At 39.8% G+C, this 17853-nt stretch overlaps 1 protein-coding gene across 8 annotated transcripts in view; it reads right to left on the bottom strand.

The window, feature by feature from the left end:
- The window catches only part of ARHGEF7 (Rho guanine nucleotide exchange factor 7), a 159540-nt gene that overhangs the window by 4441 nt on the left and 137246 nt on the right, over positions 1-17853 (bottom strand). For 4 of the 8 annotated variants that reach the window (XM_053311162.1, XM_053311158.1, XM_053311169.1 and 1 more), the window contains 2 exons: positions 9850-9949; positions 4828-4882 (listed from right to left, as the gene is read on the bottom strand). In XM_053311162.1, coding sequence (XP_053167137.1) covers positions 4828-4882; positions 9850-9949 — 155 coding nt within the window. Of the gene's footprint in view, positions 1-4827; positions 4883-6120; positions 6144-6705; positions 6786-9849; positions 9950-17853 lie in introns of those variants that run through there. The other 4 variants (XM_053311164.1, XM_053311159.1, XR_008319854.1 and 1 more) reach the window with 3 other exon arrangements.

Below are 17853 nucleotides of genomic sequence, written 5' to 3' on the forward strand. Positions count from 1 at the left end.
AGGGCATTCATCACTAAAGTCAAGCACCATTGCTGCATGGGTTCCTTTACAGGTGGGTACAAGTTGTTCAAGCCTTTTAGGAATTTCTTACAGTCCTGGTGGAAAACACCATAGTGCCATCCCATCCCTTGTGTTCAGAAGATATCGCTGCCAAATGGATTCTGATGGATGTGTTTGCCAATCCCTCCTTGTTAAGCGTTGTCATGTAGAGGAGGACCTGCCTAACTGTAAGCTTACTTGGGAAAAAACCCTGCTTCTTGGTGTGCAGCTTGAACCTCCTATAGTAGCACCTCATTGAGCACCTTCTATTATTCAGCAAAATTTTATCTAGTAGCTGATTCTCCACACTGTTAGCCTTAACATCCCTACTTGCGGGTGCTGTAGCAACCCACCATTCTGGTTTAGCAAATCCAGATTGTTTGGGAATTTGTGATGCACTCTGCATGAGTGCCTTAGTAATGGTGCAAACCACAGCTGCCCTAGGCCACCATGGGGTCACCAGTATTCCCCTTCTGCCATCCCTCAACATTTGAGACAGGACTTGAGTTATCAGCGGCTGCAGTGGGAATAGATAGAACAGGCCCCTAGTCCATACATATTGGAATACATCGCCCAACGAGCCCTTGCCGTATCCTGCAAGTGAGCAGTATCTCTGGCATTTTTTTTTTTTTTTGTCAGCTGGTTTTTTTTTGGTGGGGGGGGTTGTCAGCAGTTGCAAACAAGTCTATTGCTGGCTAACCCCATTTGTCGAAAACCTCTTTCAAATACATGTTGTTTAGTTCCCACTCGTGGTGTTGGTTCCTTAGAAGTATTTGACGGAGCTTGTCTGCCTGCATATTGTCTTCTCCCTTTATATGTATTGCTGTTGGGTATATGCTCAGATTCACACACCAATTCCACAAGTGTTGGCTCAGCAAGAAGAGGGAGCGTGATACCGTGCCTCCCTGCTTATACAGATATGCAATTGTTGTTGTATTGTCCAGGTGAACTTATACCACGTTTCCTTGCAAGAGTGGTCTGAATGCCTTCAATGCCATAAATACTGTTAACTGCTCAAGGTAGTTTATATGCTTTTGCCTCTGCTGCTTCATCCATTGTCCCTGCACTTGATGGTTTCTGCAATGCTCACCCCATCTCCACAGGGAGGCATCTGTTGTCACCCAGCATGTGGGGATCTGGGGTTTGAGCAGCATTCCAGACTTTAGATGCACAGTCCACCATTCCAGCACATCTATTACTTCTCACGGCAGAGTAATTTTTGCTGGCTGTCCTGGCTGGAATGGATGTTTCTTAGATACCACATCTGCAATGTTCGCATCCATAGGCGTGTGTTGCAAACCATGGAATTGCAGGATACCATCAACCCCATCAGTGTCTGGATCACCTCTGCTGGTTGCCGAGGTATCTTGGTGGTCAGTGTATTAGGTCCTTAATTTGCTGATACCTGTCCTGTAGCAAGTAAGTTTGCCTGCATATCCCCATCGTCCACTGCGTACATCAGGGGAGGCTCGTCTGTGGCTACAGTATGCTGTATTGCCTACTGTAAATCTTAGATACTTGTGATGTGCTTCGTGTATCCCCACACATGGATATACACATCCTTCAAGTTCAGTGTAGCTGCCCATTCTTCTTTGGCTAAAAGATGCAGAATTCCCTGTAATGTCATCATCCTGAATTTGAGAGTCTGCATGTACAGATTGAGCTCTCTCAAGTCCATTATAGCCCATCTCCCTCCATCTTTTAGGGGGGATTCGGAAATAACGGGAATAAAATCTGGACATCCTCTCCACCCACCACAATGGTACAATTGCCTGTTTTTGCAGCAACACTTGTATTTCCTCCAATAGGACTGGGGTTGGTTTTGTAAACTTTATCCCCTGAAAAGGAGGCAAAGTTTTGAACTCTACTGCTTGTTTTGTTCTCTGTTCTGTTTAGCGTTCTGGCCCTTTTGCCGCTGTCCAAATGCTTTATTTATTGCCTTCTAAAATCCCTTCTGTCCTGCTGCCTGTACGTGGCTCGATGCTGTTGTCTACCGAATGCTCAATTATGGATGATGTGTTTGTTGAAGCTATAAATGTCTTTGCTGTATATATTTAGATTTTTCCACATTCCCATTGTTGTGTCAGTGCTTTCCGCAAAGAGTCCCTTTCCATCGTATGGCAAATGTTCCACCCTGACCCGCATTTCCTGTTGTAAGTTTGTGGAACGTAACTAAGCACGGAGATGCATGGTTCCAGCTGTTGTCACTCCCCTTGATTCTGTCTTCGCCAAATGCTTAAAAATGCTGAGCAGTTGTCTAGTCACAGCAGTCATCTTTTCATATTTCTGCACAAACTTGTTCTGGAACTCTTCCGGTGTCATTGTAGTTGAGTCCTGGAAAAGTACATCCCATAAATGATGTCCATATCTGGCCAAACATGTGGAATAATTTGCAATCTTTAGAGCCAAGCTTGAAGTGGCATATATATTCCATACATCTATTTTCTGCCCTTCCTTTTCAGAAGGAGTAGTATGATGCTGCCCCTCTTTTGAAGAAGCTGCGCATTCCACAACTAAGGAGTTCAGCACCGGATGCCGCATCAGGTAAGTGTTGTCTTCCTCTTGCACTCTGTACAATCCTTCTAATTTCCTCAATGTCGGTGTAGATGTTTGCAGCACCTCCCATGCCGACTGGGCTGCCTTTGTAACCGCAGGCAGCATAGGAAGCACTGCTGGGTGCGTCACCCTTGCCTTAGCCATCATATTATAAACTGTTAATATGAAATCACTGAGGAGCAAAGTATATGAGGTGTAGACGCATAGGTGGCCTAATAAAAACTGAGCAAGAACACGCTCCAGCTGCCAAAAACAACAGAAGCACGGAGTATGTGCAAGAGAGTTGGAGGCGTACCGAGGAGCTAGTCAACCTATCTGCGAGGTCCCTGAGCAGGCACAGAACCCATTCATTATGAATGCAGCGGATCCCAATCCAGATCTTTGGGTTATCCCTGGTTCTCTTATTACAGTGCTGTTTTTCTTAAGTGTTTAGGATAAAAGAAATGGATAAACCAAGTGCTTAATTACTCCATCACTGAGTTAGATTCAAATCAGTCTATTTGTTTATAGTTGCCAAAGATAAAAATACAGGCTCACAGTGACACATTTTTCCATGTTTCTGTTCCCATGGAATGATCTATACAGTCATTCATTCATATAACAATTTGCAATAGCCTACAAGTCTTACAAATATCAATTAAATTCAGGCACAGTTCAGATGCAGTGCTAAACCATAGTTTTGCACTATGTAAATAAGCATGAGGGAGCTGTGGGCTTGCATACTTCTCCTTGAACGAGGAGGAGAAGAATAATTTCGCTTTCAATTTGAAACAATTTGTCGTTCTATATTATGTGTGAACTGGAGGAAGTGAGGTTTAACAACTAACCGTAAGTGAAACAAGAAAGTTTATCAAACAACAGTTTGACGGGGGTGATAAGTGTGTGGACCCACATCCCAAATGCTTCTGCATGTAAATCAGGCCTGGGCAAATCAAGCCTGCACAACATAAGGCCTGGGGGCCAGATCCAGTCTGCGGGGACTTTTTTTTGCTGGCCCCCAGGTAGGAATATCTTGCAGCAACAGCAGGAGCCCTGAAGAGCTCTTGGATTGTCCCACTGACAAGTAGCAGTGGCTCAATGCACCTGGCCACCTGAGATCAGATGAAAGGTGTGTGGCAGCAGTGGACTGAGGAGTGAACTAGTTGCTGCTGCTTGAGCAGCGGCAGCAATGGATGGAGGAAACTGATACCCCATTGATGGCACAAGGACAGGTCCTATTTTCAACAGCAGCGGCAACAGACAAGAACAGGCAGAAGGTTACTGTTTTGGTCAATTCTCTCTTCCCGGGGAGGGGCAGGGAGAGCAGGACATTCTCTGTCCTCTCTGGAAACTGTCTTACAATGCCACCCTCTGCCTCTTTACTTGGAAATATATCTCATGGTATACCCAGTAAGGATTGCTCCAAAGTAAACATGTCTAAGATTTCAGCCTGAAAGAAACAGCAATTTAGGGAGTGGAGAGGACTTTGGGGCTGGCAAGCACTCTAGGGACCCCAGTGATGGCCAGATCCTATTTTCTGGCCAATATCCTTGATTAAAACTGTGGGTCCCTTGACAGGAGGGAGAGATCATAAAGTAGTTAATAATTGCTTTCATTAATATTGTTAATCAATTTTAATGTAATTAAATGTTAATTCAATTTTAATGTGACAATCCACTGAATTATAATGCCACAATGCATGGTTGGTTCGGGGGCATTTGAGTTGTGCAACCCATGCTAAATCATGGTTTAGCATTATGTCTGAGCCGGGCCTCAGTCAATCACAGAGGACAAAGCACACAAACCTTGAATACCATATGACACCAGGGGCAGTGCCAGCAAAATTCTAGCAATGTGGAAGTAGGGAATTAGGTGTAGCAATGTTGGCCCATGTAAGTAATTGCAAAAGCAACTGCAAATGAAAGTTCTGTCAATGGCTGGCCCCACACAGACACCATATAGACAGCTCTAAAGGAACCAGTAAGAACATTCTGTACCAACTGCTGCCTCCCCAGTATTTGCCATCATAGTTCATGATACAACTAACACAATGCAACATAGCTCTTACCCACAGCACTAGCACACGAGCTATGCAACAGCATGGCCACTAGAATACAATAATTCTATTGCCAATTTTTGAGTATAGCTCTAAAAGCCTGCAAATTTATTGCCAGTACTTATTTGCTTTAACCACTGCATATAATATCCACTGTTCTGTGTATTGATAAAGTGTGTTATGTGTCTTTTACAAACCTGTCTTAATTCCTGTACTTCATCCTTTAATGCATACACTGTGTCAACAAGACTTCTAAAATAGAAAATTAAGATAAAATACTTTCACAACGTGTAAATGAATTATGTAAAATCACATTAAGGATTACGAAGACAAAAGGTTTTTAATTAGACACCATATAATTTAGGATGGAAAAAGTAAGAACATAAAAAGCCAACCTCTTCTCCCCTCTTCCCCACTCCCAATTTATATCTGCATTGTCTTTGGAGCTACTCCAGGTCTGCACAATACAAGGCCCGGGGGCTGGATCTGGCCCACGGGAACTTTTTATCTGGTCCCCAGGTAGGAATAATCTGCAGCCACAGCAGGAGCCATAAAGTTCTTGGTTTGTCCCATGGATGAGCAGTGGTGGCTCACTGCAGTTGGGCATTTGAGGCAGGATGCATGTGGCAGCGAAGAACTGATAACTGAGTCAGCCAGATGCTGCTGCCTCCACAGTAGCCTTGGATGGAGTGAACTCGAGCAGCAGCAGCAGGCAGCAGGCACAGGCCTTGCACACCCCAGAAAGGCAAAGAGTCACTCTTTTGGTCAGTTCCTTCTTCTCGGAGTGGGGGCATCATCTCCAGAAACTACCATACACACCATTCTTGGTATGTTTATGTGGAAATACATTCCACGGTGTACCCGTTAAGGCTAATTCCTACGTTAGCAAGCCTAGGATTTCAGCCTCAAAGCAACAATGAATTAAATCAATATAAATCAAATAATAAATAATAATTTTAGGGAGAGCAGAGAACTTGGAATGTGTTTGGAGCGGGCATAAATTCCAGATGCCCCACTGACTGAGCAAGGACAGAGCCTATATTGTGGCCACTATTCCTGGGTTAACACTGTGGGTCCCTTGATGGTGGGAAAAATCTGCAAATAGCTAATAATTGCTTTCATTAATATTGCTGTTAATTAATTTTAATAATGCACTAAAAATTGAGCTTGCCCCCCCTGCACAGAGTCATGGCTGGTTCTGGCCCACTAGGGCATTTCCAGCATGCATTCCTGGTCTACTCTGTCTCATTGGGTAAAAGTTATGCAACTAGTAGCATAAAATCACTTTGCTTGCTTAGGGTATAATTTGCTATCAGCGGCCGTGCACATGTAATTAAATTTGTTTGAATGGGTTTTGCAATTAAACCAATGATGGATCTCCTTACTAAAAACTATGCACTCACCAAAACACAATTATCACATACTAAAGACTCTAGAAATCCTATAATAAACATGGAGAAATCTCAGATCACTTAAGAATGCTACCTTACCCACAAAACTGATCAATTCCCAGCTGGTACAAGGATGAAGGAAGGAAGATGCAAAAAGAAAAAAATTAGAGGAAAGCAAAATGGCGTTCGGAACAAAAACACCTGACTAATTAGTAGTCAGGGATTTCATCTACTGTTTGGTCTTAAAACCTTTCATCAGCTGGATGGAGGTCGGTATGTGTGCAGGGCTCGGTCCTCCTTCTGGAGGTGTGGGGCCACCGGGGGCCCCCAGACCCTGAAAAGTCTGGAAAACCCTGGATGAACACCCGGAGAGACCAATCTGCAATCATTGGGCTGAACGGGAAGAGGCATTTCCACCGCCCAGTAATGAACGGCCTGCTATAAATCCCTTTCCTGCTCTAATAAATCTCTGAGATGACTACGGCTGTAAGTTTTTCAGATCTACGGTTTTTTTACTCTCAACTTTTGCTTATTTTTTGCTATCTTCTATTTTGAATCCTTCTATGGACTTTGCCAGAGAGCTCAGCATTCCAATGCTATTAACTTTTAGTTTTGCTTTGAAGAATCCTTTTAAAATGTTAGAGGCTACAGCAATTACTTGTTTTATCTTGATCTTTAACCTACATGTAATCTGTTGGAGATGATCATGAACTTTGTATTTTCTGAGAATCCCCCTTGAACTTTTCAGCAAAAAAGTGTGACATCTGCAATGGAGAAGAGGAATGGCAAAGAAGATTGGATTGGAGAGAAAAGCAGCTCTTTCATTGGTTTTTTTTAAAAACTGTCCTGCAATGCCACATATTTACACATTTAACCAGCTTAAGTTTTACTTACAAAGTCCCAACTGGAAAGACTTAGTTTATCTGTGGTTGGGAGGATTTGCCTGGCAGATCTTCCTTGAATTTATAGTTCCTTCTGTTTGCACAGCTGATAAAGTGTTTTATGGCTGGACAATTATCTTCTTATTACCAACCATTTGAAGCTCTGACTGGGGAAATGAAAATGACTGGTGAGAACTGGCTGACTGTTTCAGCAGAGGAAAAGGAGGACTGTTTTCCTATGTTCTATCTCTCTTAGTGGAATCAGGACTTCTCGGTCTTTTGTAGTTCAATACCACTGATGGAACTGCTATTCAATCACAGTTAATGCCAATTAGCATTTTGTATCAGGATCTTGACTTTACTTTGAAGAATTTCCAAACTTGTTACTCAGCTGAGTTGGAGTGAGGATGATTTTTTATTCTGGTGTTGCAACCATGGTACTTTTTGTTAAACACAGGGAGGTGAAATTGGCATGGGGGGAGACTGTTAAGTGGTGTTTCACTTTAAGATACTTTACTTTACAAAAAAGTGGTCTTTTAAAATATCTAAATCTTATTTAAAAGTTTATTTGCTTTGGCTATATGTCTTTTGGGTGTGCCCTAGCAGAACTACTTAGTTTTTGGACAGGTAGCCATGGCGAGATTTACGTGGAAGGATTCTAACTGAAATAATTTTACTGTATAGAAATTTGATAACCCTTTGTTCCCAGGCATAGAAGTTAAAGTCCCGACACTGTTTATTAGTCTCCCCCTAAATGAGAGAGTGTCCTTGGACACTGGTTTTAAGATTTGATATTAACCCTATGTTATGTGAGTCAGCTGAGATGTTTACCAACTTTTCTTTCTTTCTGTCTTTGTGCTGGGATAAATGAAAAGCCCGATATTTTTAGTGATGTATCTATCAGTATTTTATTTCTCTTTGCTGATATATTTTCAATATAATGGAATTATCTTTTCTCTTTTATTTCTCTTTCCCCCTGAGCTTGTTTTCTCTCTCTCTCTCCCTCCCTCCCTCCTTTTCTCTCCTTTTTGAGGTCTCTTTTTTGTGGCTCCTTTTCTTGAGATATTTGACTTATTTTAGGGTTCATATATAGGATTAGACTTAATTAAATATTATGCCTTTTTATTGTATTTCAATGTATTCCCTGTGTTAATTGTTCCTTTTTTCTTTCTTTTAACCATTAAGATTTAGGGAACTCTATATAGGGGTTTAGCATTGAAATAACCTACTCAGAAACTGAGATTTATTTTTATTTTTTTAATGATATACCCGAATGTTCCAATGACTTAAGGAACTGCTATATACCTTTACGGAAGAAAGGATAATTAATGTAACTAAGTTAGGGTTTCATATATAGGTTTTAACTTTGAGTATAATTCAATATTATACCTCATTAATCGACCTTTCAATTAGGGGGTTCTATATAATGGTTTAAAACAGATAATAACCTAATTAGGAAATGGGATGTTGTATGATAAACCTGATAGTTTTAATGACTTAAGGAAGTGACGCAGATTTTTGTCCTTTGCTTCTTTACGTTTCTCTTTTGCCTTTCAAAGAAGAAATGAGATATATTAAGAATGGAGGAATTTTAAGTTTAAGGCATAAGATTATTGGCACTATTTTATTATATGATATTATAGCTTTAAAAAGACTATGTATCTAGATATTTTATTTGGAAAGCTCAGTGTCTGACTTTTTGGTACTCTTAAGTCTTGGTTTGAACAATTTATTATTTAGCCTTAGCTTCTAATTGAAACCAAATTTCAACTAAAAATATATATATATATACCTTTAGCATATCTATTTTCTTCTTCTTCTCAGTATCTTTTTTCACTTTCATTGCCTCCTATGGGCTTTTACTGGTTGTTATGAAAATTGTATAATGGTAACTGTTGAATGAACTGCTTGTGATGCAAACAATCAGAAGGAAACTGAGAAAGACTACATTTATGTACAGGGAGAGATCTCAGTGTCATAGCTTGATAGCCTATTCTCCCAGTGGTGGGTTATAGAGACCAGTTTTGGCTGAAGTTAGTCTCTCTATTCATGAAAGAATATCTTTCCATTTATCTCTCCAGTTTTCTGTTTGCTAAATGAATAGGACTGCTGAAAGTTTAACTGGTTTCTGTCACTTGCATATTTGGGGACAAGATGGGAATTTTGATTATAAAATATTGGTGGATATGTGGTTTTGTATTTACAATATATGTACCTTGTCCTTATGGCAGAATTTGTGTTTTAACGCTTACATTTTCTTCTCCATTGAATTTTTATGTTTTAAATCGTTCCTTTGAGGCCAAGGTGAGAGTTCTATGGGAGGTTTGAGGTTCATTTTTCTCTCTGACGATTTGATTTGTTTTTTTAGACGTACCACCTATTTCTTACAGATTATTTTAACTCATTCAAGTATGCTTAAATAGTATTACTCTGCAAAAGTCTTTTTTCCTTTTCTTTTGCTTTCCTTGCTGTGGCTGAGTCATTGCTCTAATTCATGTATGATTATGTCAACCTCAGAGATGTAACCTGTCTTATTTCTATTACTAATCAAAACCAAAAATTCTATTTTAAAAAAAGTAGAGAACCCAAGATTGTTGAAATTAGTCTAAATCAGGCCTGCTCAACTTTGGCCCCCCAACTGTTTTTAGACTACAACTCCCATAATCCCCAGATACAGTGGCCATTAACCAGGGATTATGGGGGTTGTAGGCCAACATCTGCAGGAGGACCGAAGTTGAGCAGGCCTGGTACACAGGACTTGACAGTGTGCATTATAGGCAATGAACTCCAGTAGGATATTCATCATCTAAAATATAAAATGACAGACTATGTAAGGATCAAGTTTACTGGTAAGTGAAATATATTGCAGATTTCCTATCTGCAAGAACATGAAGATGGCTGTTTAAAATTAATCATTATTTTTTTAAAAAATAGAGAGTCATCTTACTTTTCTTCGATCACAGTCTGACCATTACTTTTTGTTTCTTCTACAATTATTTTCTCCTCCTCTGGAAGCAACACTTGGGGAGCAGATTCTTTGCGGGAGCCTAATGCAAAACAACAATAGAATTAAAAGATAAACATCTAGGCAATATTAAGCATTTGAAAGAATACGTTTAATTTTTTTTTAAGGGAGCAGGAATATTATGAGGCAGTAGTTTGGGTTATTGTTTGTAGGACTACATGATTTCTGACTTGTTAGTCTTGTTTTTATGCAGATATTATGCCGATTACTTTAATTGGTGAATTTCCATTGGCTTCAGTGAGAATGGTCAATGAACTACCATTTATATTTTCAAAGAAGCGGTAGATTAGATTAAAATACTTTAATGACTTCCTAGATAAATCAGTGAAAACTTTATAAACGTACCCAGCAGCAAATGATCAAACAAGGTAATAATTACCTTACACTAACATGATACATCTGAAACATCTATAAACAGAACCACCATATTAAAAAAGTATTCTGGTTGGCTGTGATCTCATTGACTATAATACACTCAGTGCAGTATTCCTTAAAGTGCTTCAGGACTACACTTGAAAACAGAATGCAGTAGACTGCTCTGATGGTGGTTGATCATTAGAAGCAAAATTAGAATGATCTTCCATTCTACTGACTTTGAAGCACTAGTTAGTTTGGTCCCAAAAGCTTCAGTTACTTACGCTTAAAATTTAAAAGTGCCCTCCACCTTATATCTTACTGCAAAGTCAATACTTAGGGCAAACATCTACCTGATATTGCGTTACATCCTAAGAAGTTAGTTATGACTAAGCATCATTGAAATCAATGAGTTGTGACTAACTAAAATCTCATTAATTTCAAAGTTATGTGGTCATGACAAATTATCTTCAAATACAAGCTTAATACTCTCAGAATTATACATGAACAGGGAGCATATACAGAGCTGCTACTAATGGTACAAGGAAAGACTTCTGTCACAACAACTAAAACAGCACGCTATCACAAGAATAATACAGTACATACAACCATTTTATCACACATCTACACCTGAAGTGTGGTAAAATTCTCCTTACAGCTTGAAGGGATGATACCAGCATACCAAGTATGTGGGTACATGCCATGTAAGTTTCATTTGGTAAATGATTGCTTGCATTCACCCTGAATCTTTGGCATACAGAAAATTAGAAATCTGAGTAAGTCACTTACACAGGAGTTGCTCTGTCAAGTTGCTGAAATAATCAAATATTTAATGCTGCAAATGCAGGACAAGGGAGATATAAAAGATTCTGTTCCCCTAAGTTGTTTAATTTTCCCGGGAACTGAAGGAAATAGGACAAACAAGAGTACATAGAAGCAGTGGTTCCTTTTAAAATTTCTAAATGAACTGAGTAGTAGAGCATGATTATTCAAAACAACTAGGCAGACGAAAATGTCTGACCCAAGCACTACAGCAAAAGGGTATTAAGAAAGAAAGAAAGAAAGAAAGAAAGAAAGAAAGAAAGAAAGAAAGAAAGAAAGAAAGAGAAAATTAGTCATAGAAAGCCATCATTAGTCATAGAAAGTTGACATGGAACAGATTCCGTGATACTTTGGGGACAATTTTAGTACATAATCACCATCTTCTTAAATGCACTGCAAATCAAAACTTGCCAGAATATGGAACTGAAATAAAGGGAATGTTACGAAGACACTGAAGAAACAGTTTTATTATTTGTGTGCTGTAAATCACAAGCAATATCTGTTTATTTACAAATGTCTTATCTGTGGCTTCCTAACATCAAATAAAAATCTAAATTTAGTGTAATTTCAATTCTACTCCCTAGGAAATATAAATAGCATTTTTTTTAAAATGCTAAATTTTAAGGACCAACATATTATTCGATTTCACAGATGCAGAAAGAAAATGTTCTCTAAAGGAATACAAGTCCAATGGATAACATTAGAAAGTTTCATGCCACAACATGTTAATAAGTTACATATAAGCAATTATTGTATCATGGTAAGAACAGATTTTAAGATAACATCAACTATTTTACATGCCAATACCGCATAGATTCATTTCTCAGCTATGCTGTGCTTATTTCTTTATAGCCAAGGTGACAATAAAGAACCTTCAGCTCACCCAAATCACTTTTACTCAGAGATCCTATCATTTGCAATCTTATTTCCAAGTAAGTATTGTTTAGGATTGCAATCCATGTCTCAAACATCATCTGTTAAATGCTTAGGAAATGGGAACTGCTTAGCATTTTATAAACACATGCTGTACAGCAAGGAAAAGCAGAGTTTTGCAGTGAAGGAATGGACTGAAATGAAGGCACAGCAAAGCTCTGTGTGAGAATAGACCCTTTTATACTTTTGCTCATCAGTAGCACTTTAAGACACACAATTACATTACATGAAAAATGGAAATGGTTACCCAGAGTACCCATTGAAGATTTGTTTGGCTAGGCCTTGTGATGAAAATCTACTGCCCTATAGCTTCTTGTACAACCCAGTCAACTTTAGATTTAAGCCAATTCACTCCCATTGAACTGAATGAGAAAAAAGAATCTTTAAAGTGTGCGTGCGGCTGATACACTGCTAATTTGATCCTATCTTAAATTCCCCTAAAAAAGCAAGTTGTGAACATGTTGGAAGCTATTATATTTACCTTCTATTAACATAATCCAGAGCTGGCTCCAGGTTTCAGAGGATCCTTGGCAAACTGCACTCCATGGGGCTTCTCCTACCTTTGTTGTAACCCCCTAAGGTTTCTGGCAGGGCTTACCCTTAGTGGATGGGATGGGAGAAAGGAGATGATGATGGAATGACTCTCTTGGCTGAGAGTTGCTCCACCACAACCAGTTGAAGGCTGTTGGCCCACAGGTAATCTCAGGGATCAGCAGTGGACGTTTGGCAGTGACACAATGATGCTGGCCCAACGCTGGCTCTGATATAACAACCTGGTTTACCCAACAGAACCTAAAACAGTTATTTCCCCAGAAGTCAGTCTGGGAAACCATTTATGCTATAGACTGTACATCAAACAGTATACAGAAGGTATATATCAGCAAGCACATCCTAGTTTATAATTATATTGTAACTGAAGTACACAATAGGCTTTTGCAACCAATATGCAGACTAAGTTATTTAAAACCTTTACAATGTTGATTAATGTTAATATTACTTTTTATATAAAGAGACAAATCCTGATCTACAGATCCTTAAGAGCCATCAGGCAGCTGGGTGCATACCGCTGGGTGCAGAGGTCTTTGTATATCCCTACCAAACAGATGGTCATCACTAAGGAACCACTTCCTGGCAGCAGAAAGAGGAGCTTCAATTCATTTCCATTATCCCTCCCAAACAAAGGACTGGTTCTGTCAAAATAAACTATTCATCTGTTAGGAGATGCACCTGTGACCAGATCTAGATCACCACAGGTAGTCAAGGATGCCAGACAGGGATTTGTACTCCTCAAGAGTCTTTGGAATGCACAAAAGGCATCTGACAAGCAGATTTGCATACCGAAGTCTGCTTCTACATGTGAGTTGCTCCTGTTAGATCAGAGTGATGGAAATTAGGGAAGCACAAAGGGAAAAAGAAGAAAAGCAGTAGCAAAGTCAGCAGTGCAATCTATATGCCATGAAAGGATGGCAGAATAGCATATCACACATTTGTACTAAAAAAACCTCAGAAATCCAAATGCATTTAGAGCAGGGCTGCTCAATTTCAGTCTTCTCACAGATGTTGGCCTACAACTCCCATAATCCCTGACTATTGGCCACTGTGCCTCACAAACCAATGTTGACACAAGGGAGGTAATATGCATAAACGGGAAGAATATACTATTATTTCAGTTACACAAACAGAGGCTTAGTTACAGTAGGGCATGGAAACTTTCTGTTTATGTGTTTCAATAGCTCATTTTATATTGGATTGCACCTTTAGCTTCTCCCCCCACCTCTCGAACAGGGTGACTGAGTACTCTATATTAAAACAAATCTATCCAATTTCTAAAGACATAACTTTACCCCCTACTTTTCTGATCTATGAATGATTTATTTATTGGAACAACTCCCACTGTTACTTTTTATGACCAGAGCATTTCAGCAAAAAAACAACAAACCAAGACAACTTCATTTTATTCACTTCCCCTCCCCAGCATAATTTTCTTCTTTGCTCCAACCTGAAACAAAGTCTAAGGATTTTGTTAAACCCGCCCCCCCCCCAAAAAAGTTTTGGGTAACAATCACAGCTGCTGCAATTTGAGAGGAGAGGCTGTTCTGTGCTCTGGAGCACAGGTAAATGATTGGGCGGGTGGGCAAGGGGCAGCCATTTCTCAAACCACAGCCAGGAAAAAATTGCTCTAACTGCTTAAAGATGTTGTAGCAGATTACCAAGCCTTTGTCTCAGAGCAAGCCCACGTGAGGGGAAGAAAAACGCTGAATCGTCCCCTCCAAGATTTCCGAACGAAGGCTTCTCCCAAAACCTCCCTTTATTTCTGGTAGTTCAAGGCTGCCACCACCACCCAACTATCAACAGTGTTTGACTAGGCTTGGGTGGAATTCCCAGGGAAACTCTGTCGTCTGCTATTGGAAAAGTACAAAAACCTTCCACGTGCAAGCTTACAGATGGTGAGAAAACTGGTAGAACTGCTGAACGTATTGCACCAGAGAAAACCCTTTCCAGCCCCACTTTCCTGAGTTAAAAATCCATTCTTGTTAAAATTGCAAAGGAAAAAAAACTTTTATTCAAAATACTACAGTCCGTTTCAGTCTGTGGCTCTCTCAGCTTGTAGTCACATGTAAAAGAAATACTCAGCAGGTTACAAGAATTCTTCCAAAAAGTACCCCAGATGAAATTGAGGTGGCACGCTTTAAAAGTCATGGTTACCCAGTTGCAAAGAACATGGATGTGAGAAAACACAAAAGCACCTTTGAAAGCTTACAGATAAACCATCCTAGAACAATATCAGGGATGTACAAAGCACAGAAAAGAAATACAAGTTTCTAACACAAAATCTGACTACCAAACTGTTCCCTAGGCTGAATCCCCTTTTCCTCGAAAACTCATCCACCATTTGATGAGAAGCAAGCCTCCTGCAATCCTATCTCCCAAGGATCTGCAGTTCCTTCCACAGCCATCCTCCATGGCATACATCCTGCTCTCATCCCTAGCCTGCTTCCTTCTAACAAAGAGAGCTTCTCTTCCTCTTCATGGCTCTCTAGGTCCCACCCACCCAGTGTGCTGGTTGGCTGATCCTGGAAGTTCACCAGCCTGTCAGTCAGGACAGGGTTCCCTTATGGTCTTTAGGGGAGAGGAGGGGCTGGTCACTACAGATGTGGAAACAATTTTTTATTTCCAATGCCATTTTGCATTTCCGATATTCTGATATTTCCCCCGATCTTATGACAGCGATTCCTTCTGCCTTCTAAATATTGGGTTGGAATTATTTCTAATATATCTGATATCACCACTATTGATATCGGATATACCCAACTACACAGGTCTAGTAATTACTGAATTCCACACACATACACATTGCAAGGAATTAGCTCCAATGTAACAAAGAACAAGGTAATGAATATCATTTCTTAATTCTTGACCCAAATGGGGATATTGGGTAAGATGATTTTTTTAAAAAACCAAATTAATCTAGAAGAGATTAGAGAAATTATTTATTTTATTAAGTTTCTCTTATATACTGCTTCCTCCAAAGACTCTAGGCGGTGAACAACACAACCAATAACAATTAATTAAAATAAAATAAAATAAAATAATAATAATAGGGCAAACACCTGGCAAAACAAGAAACAATTACATACTACTCTTCCATCAAAGAGCTGATTAGCGTTCTAGCTCCATAACAACTTTAGGATGTAGATTAGTTCAGAAGACAGTGGCCACATTCACACATAATGCGGAACCACAGGTCCAATTAAACCAATAGAACTCCCTCTCTGCAGTCAGTGAGACTGCAGAGAGTGGGGTGAACCGGCTGTGCACTTCCTTCTTCCATGAAAGACAGCCCACATAGCCAATCACGGCCGGAGTTGAGGGAGAAGCTTCCTCCCTCAACCCCGGTTCTAGGGAATGCAGCCTGCAGCTCCGAATTTGGACGTACTTCAGGCTGCGTCCAACCTCGGATTGCGGCAACAAAGCTCACTACAACCTGAGGGTTGTAAATTCAGATTGGAGTTACAAATCTGAAACCTCAGGTTCGTCCCTGTGCCAAACCACATTTCCATGCATTCAGATGCGACACTAGCAGGATCTCTGCCCCATTCAAATGCAGTTCCATGTTATGTGAGAATGCGGCCAGTGGCTTGCCCCAAACCACCCATTAAGCCAAGTAGGGATTTGAATCTAGGCTTCTCAAATCTAAACTTAATAACCTATCCATTTGCCATGGTGGAACTCTAGCACCAAGTACTAATTATACTCACATGACATTTGCTACACATGTTCTGGGGCTGTAAAGTAATCCACTCAACTATGGCAAGAACTGATGAGATGCATTAGTCTTAAAACAGCACAAAGCTTTACTGCATTTTATCTCTGCTTAGGTTTTTTCCCCAAGCCTCTGGACACTTATTAATGATCAAAAAGCTTGGATTCAGAAGAGCTTGTTAATATATTAAGAGCGTGGGGAAACTGAACGCACTCTTGGCTATGAAACGTGATTAGAGCCTTCTACTTAGAGAGCAATTTCTCATTAGCTGCCAAAGGACGATGGAAAAGACAAAAATATTAAGAAAGATCTTGGCAATTGCTTTGCTTAGAAGAAGGGTCATAGTTGTCATTTGTCATAATAATTATGAGTGTTATCTTGCCTCTCTTTCTTGCCATTATAGTTTTTCCCCTTGGCTAATATGGTATTTAAGTTACCTCCTGGCAGAAAATGGTGCAATTCAATGGTGGCATCAAATTGCAAAGTTTCTGGTTTACATTTCACTTCTGCCATAGGTGGCCTTAGGTAATCCACTGTCTTCTCAACCTCAGCAACCACCCACGATATGGAGATAACACTGACCTGTCTTACATAAATTGTATTCTAAGAAAGCTAGGCATGACTGGGCACGACTGAAACTAATGAGGCAAGTCAGTCATGACTAGAGATGTGAAGGCCCAGAAAAAAACAGAAAAAATCAGGGGGAAACCAGTTTTTTCCAAAAAGCTTTTTTGTTTCCCTCCAAACAATTGGAAAAATTTGGGAGGAGAAATTATGAATAAAATATTTAAGAAAAGGCATTCAAATATATTTATATAAAGGTAAAGTAGGTAAGGTGTTCTGGCCTTTACTCTCCTAAGCTTCTTGCTTGCTTCAGTTTCCTCCATCTTCTGCAGCATGTGAAATAAATTTATCTAGGTTTAGAACTACACCAGATTAAGAAATAAATGATCATGTGAAAAGGTGGAGAGGCTAGTCTCAATCCAGGCAATTCAGTTTTCAGAAGTCATTAAGATAATAAAAATGAAGGATCAAGAATCAGAAGCAGATACTGCTGGTAGTGGTACAATGATAATGGGAGGCTTATCATTGCAGTGATGACACAGTAGTTAGTAGTGATAGAGCCCCTGCAAGCTTGGCAGAAGCAAGGACACAGCTTGGGGATGCATGGAGTGAGAGTGCTCGCCCCAGTTTATGAGAAGCAGGGGAAAGGTTGGTGTTGAAAATAGAATCTGGCTTACAGAGATGCTGGGTTCCTTGGAGTTCAGCAGATTGCAGCCCGTTTGTAACAAAAAATTAAACATTTAAAAGTAAATTACTGCATTTGGACTAACTGTCTGAATAAACTATAGTTCTATGTAACATATCAAACATGATCAGTGTTATGAGCAAAGCAGATTAAGCATAATAAATGCTCCTAAAAGAACAATGTGACTTTAGATTTGTAAAAGACATTAAAATAGCATTGCATATATTACAGCTTTTCCCAAAATCCCTACCCCCACCCACCCCCAAAACTAGGGTTTTTTTCATGACTTCAAAATTTCTGAGAA

Source organism: Hemicordylus capensis, chromosome 3 (genome assembly GCF_027244095.1).
Source record: "Hemicordylus capensis ecotype Gifberg chromosome 3, rHemCap1.1.pri, whole genome shotgun sequence".
In the NCBI taxonomy this organism is placed as follows: Eukaryota; Metazoa; Chordata; class Lepidosauria; order Squamata; family Cordylidae; genus Hemicordylus; species Hemicordylus capensis.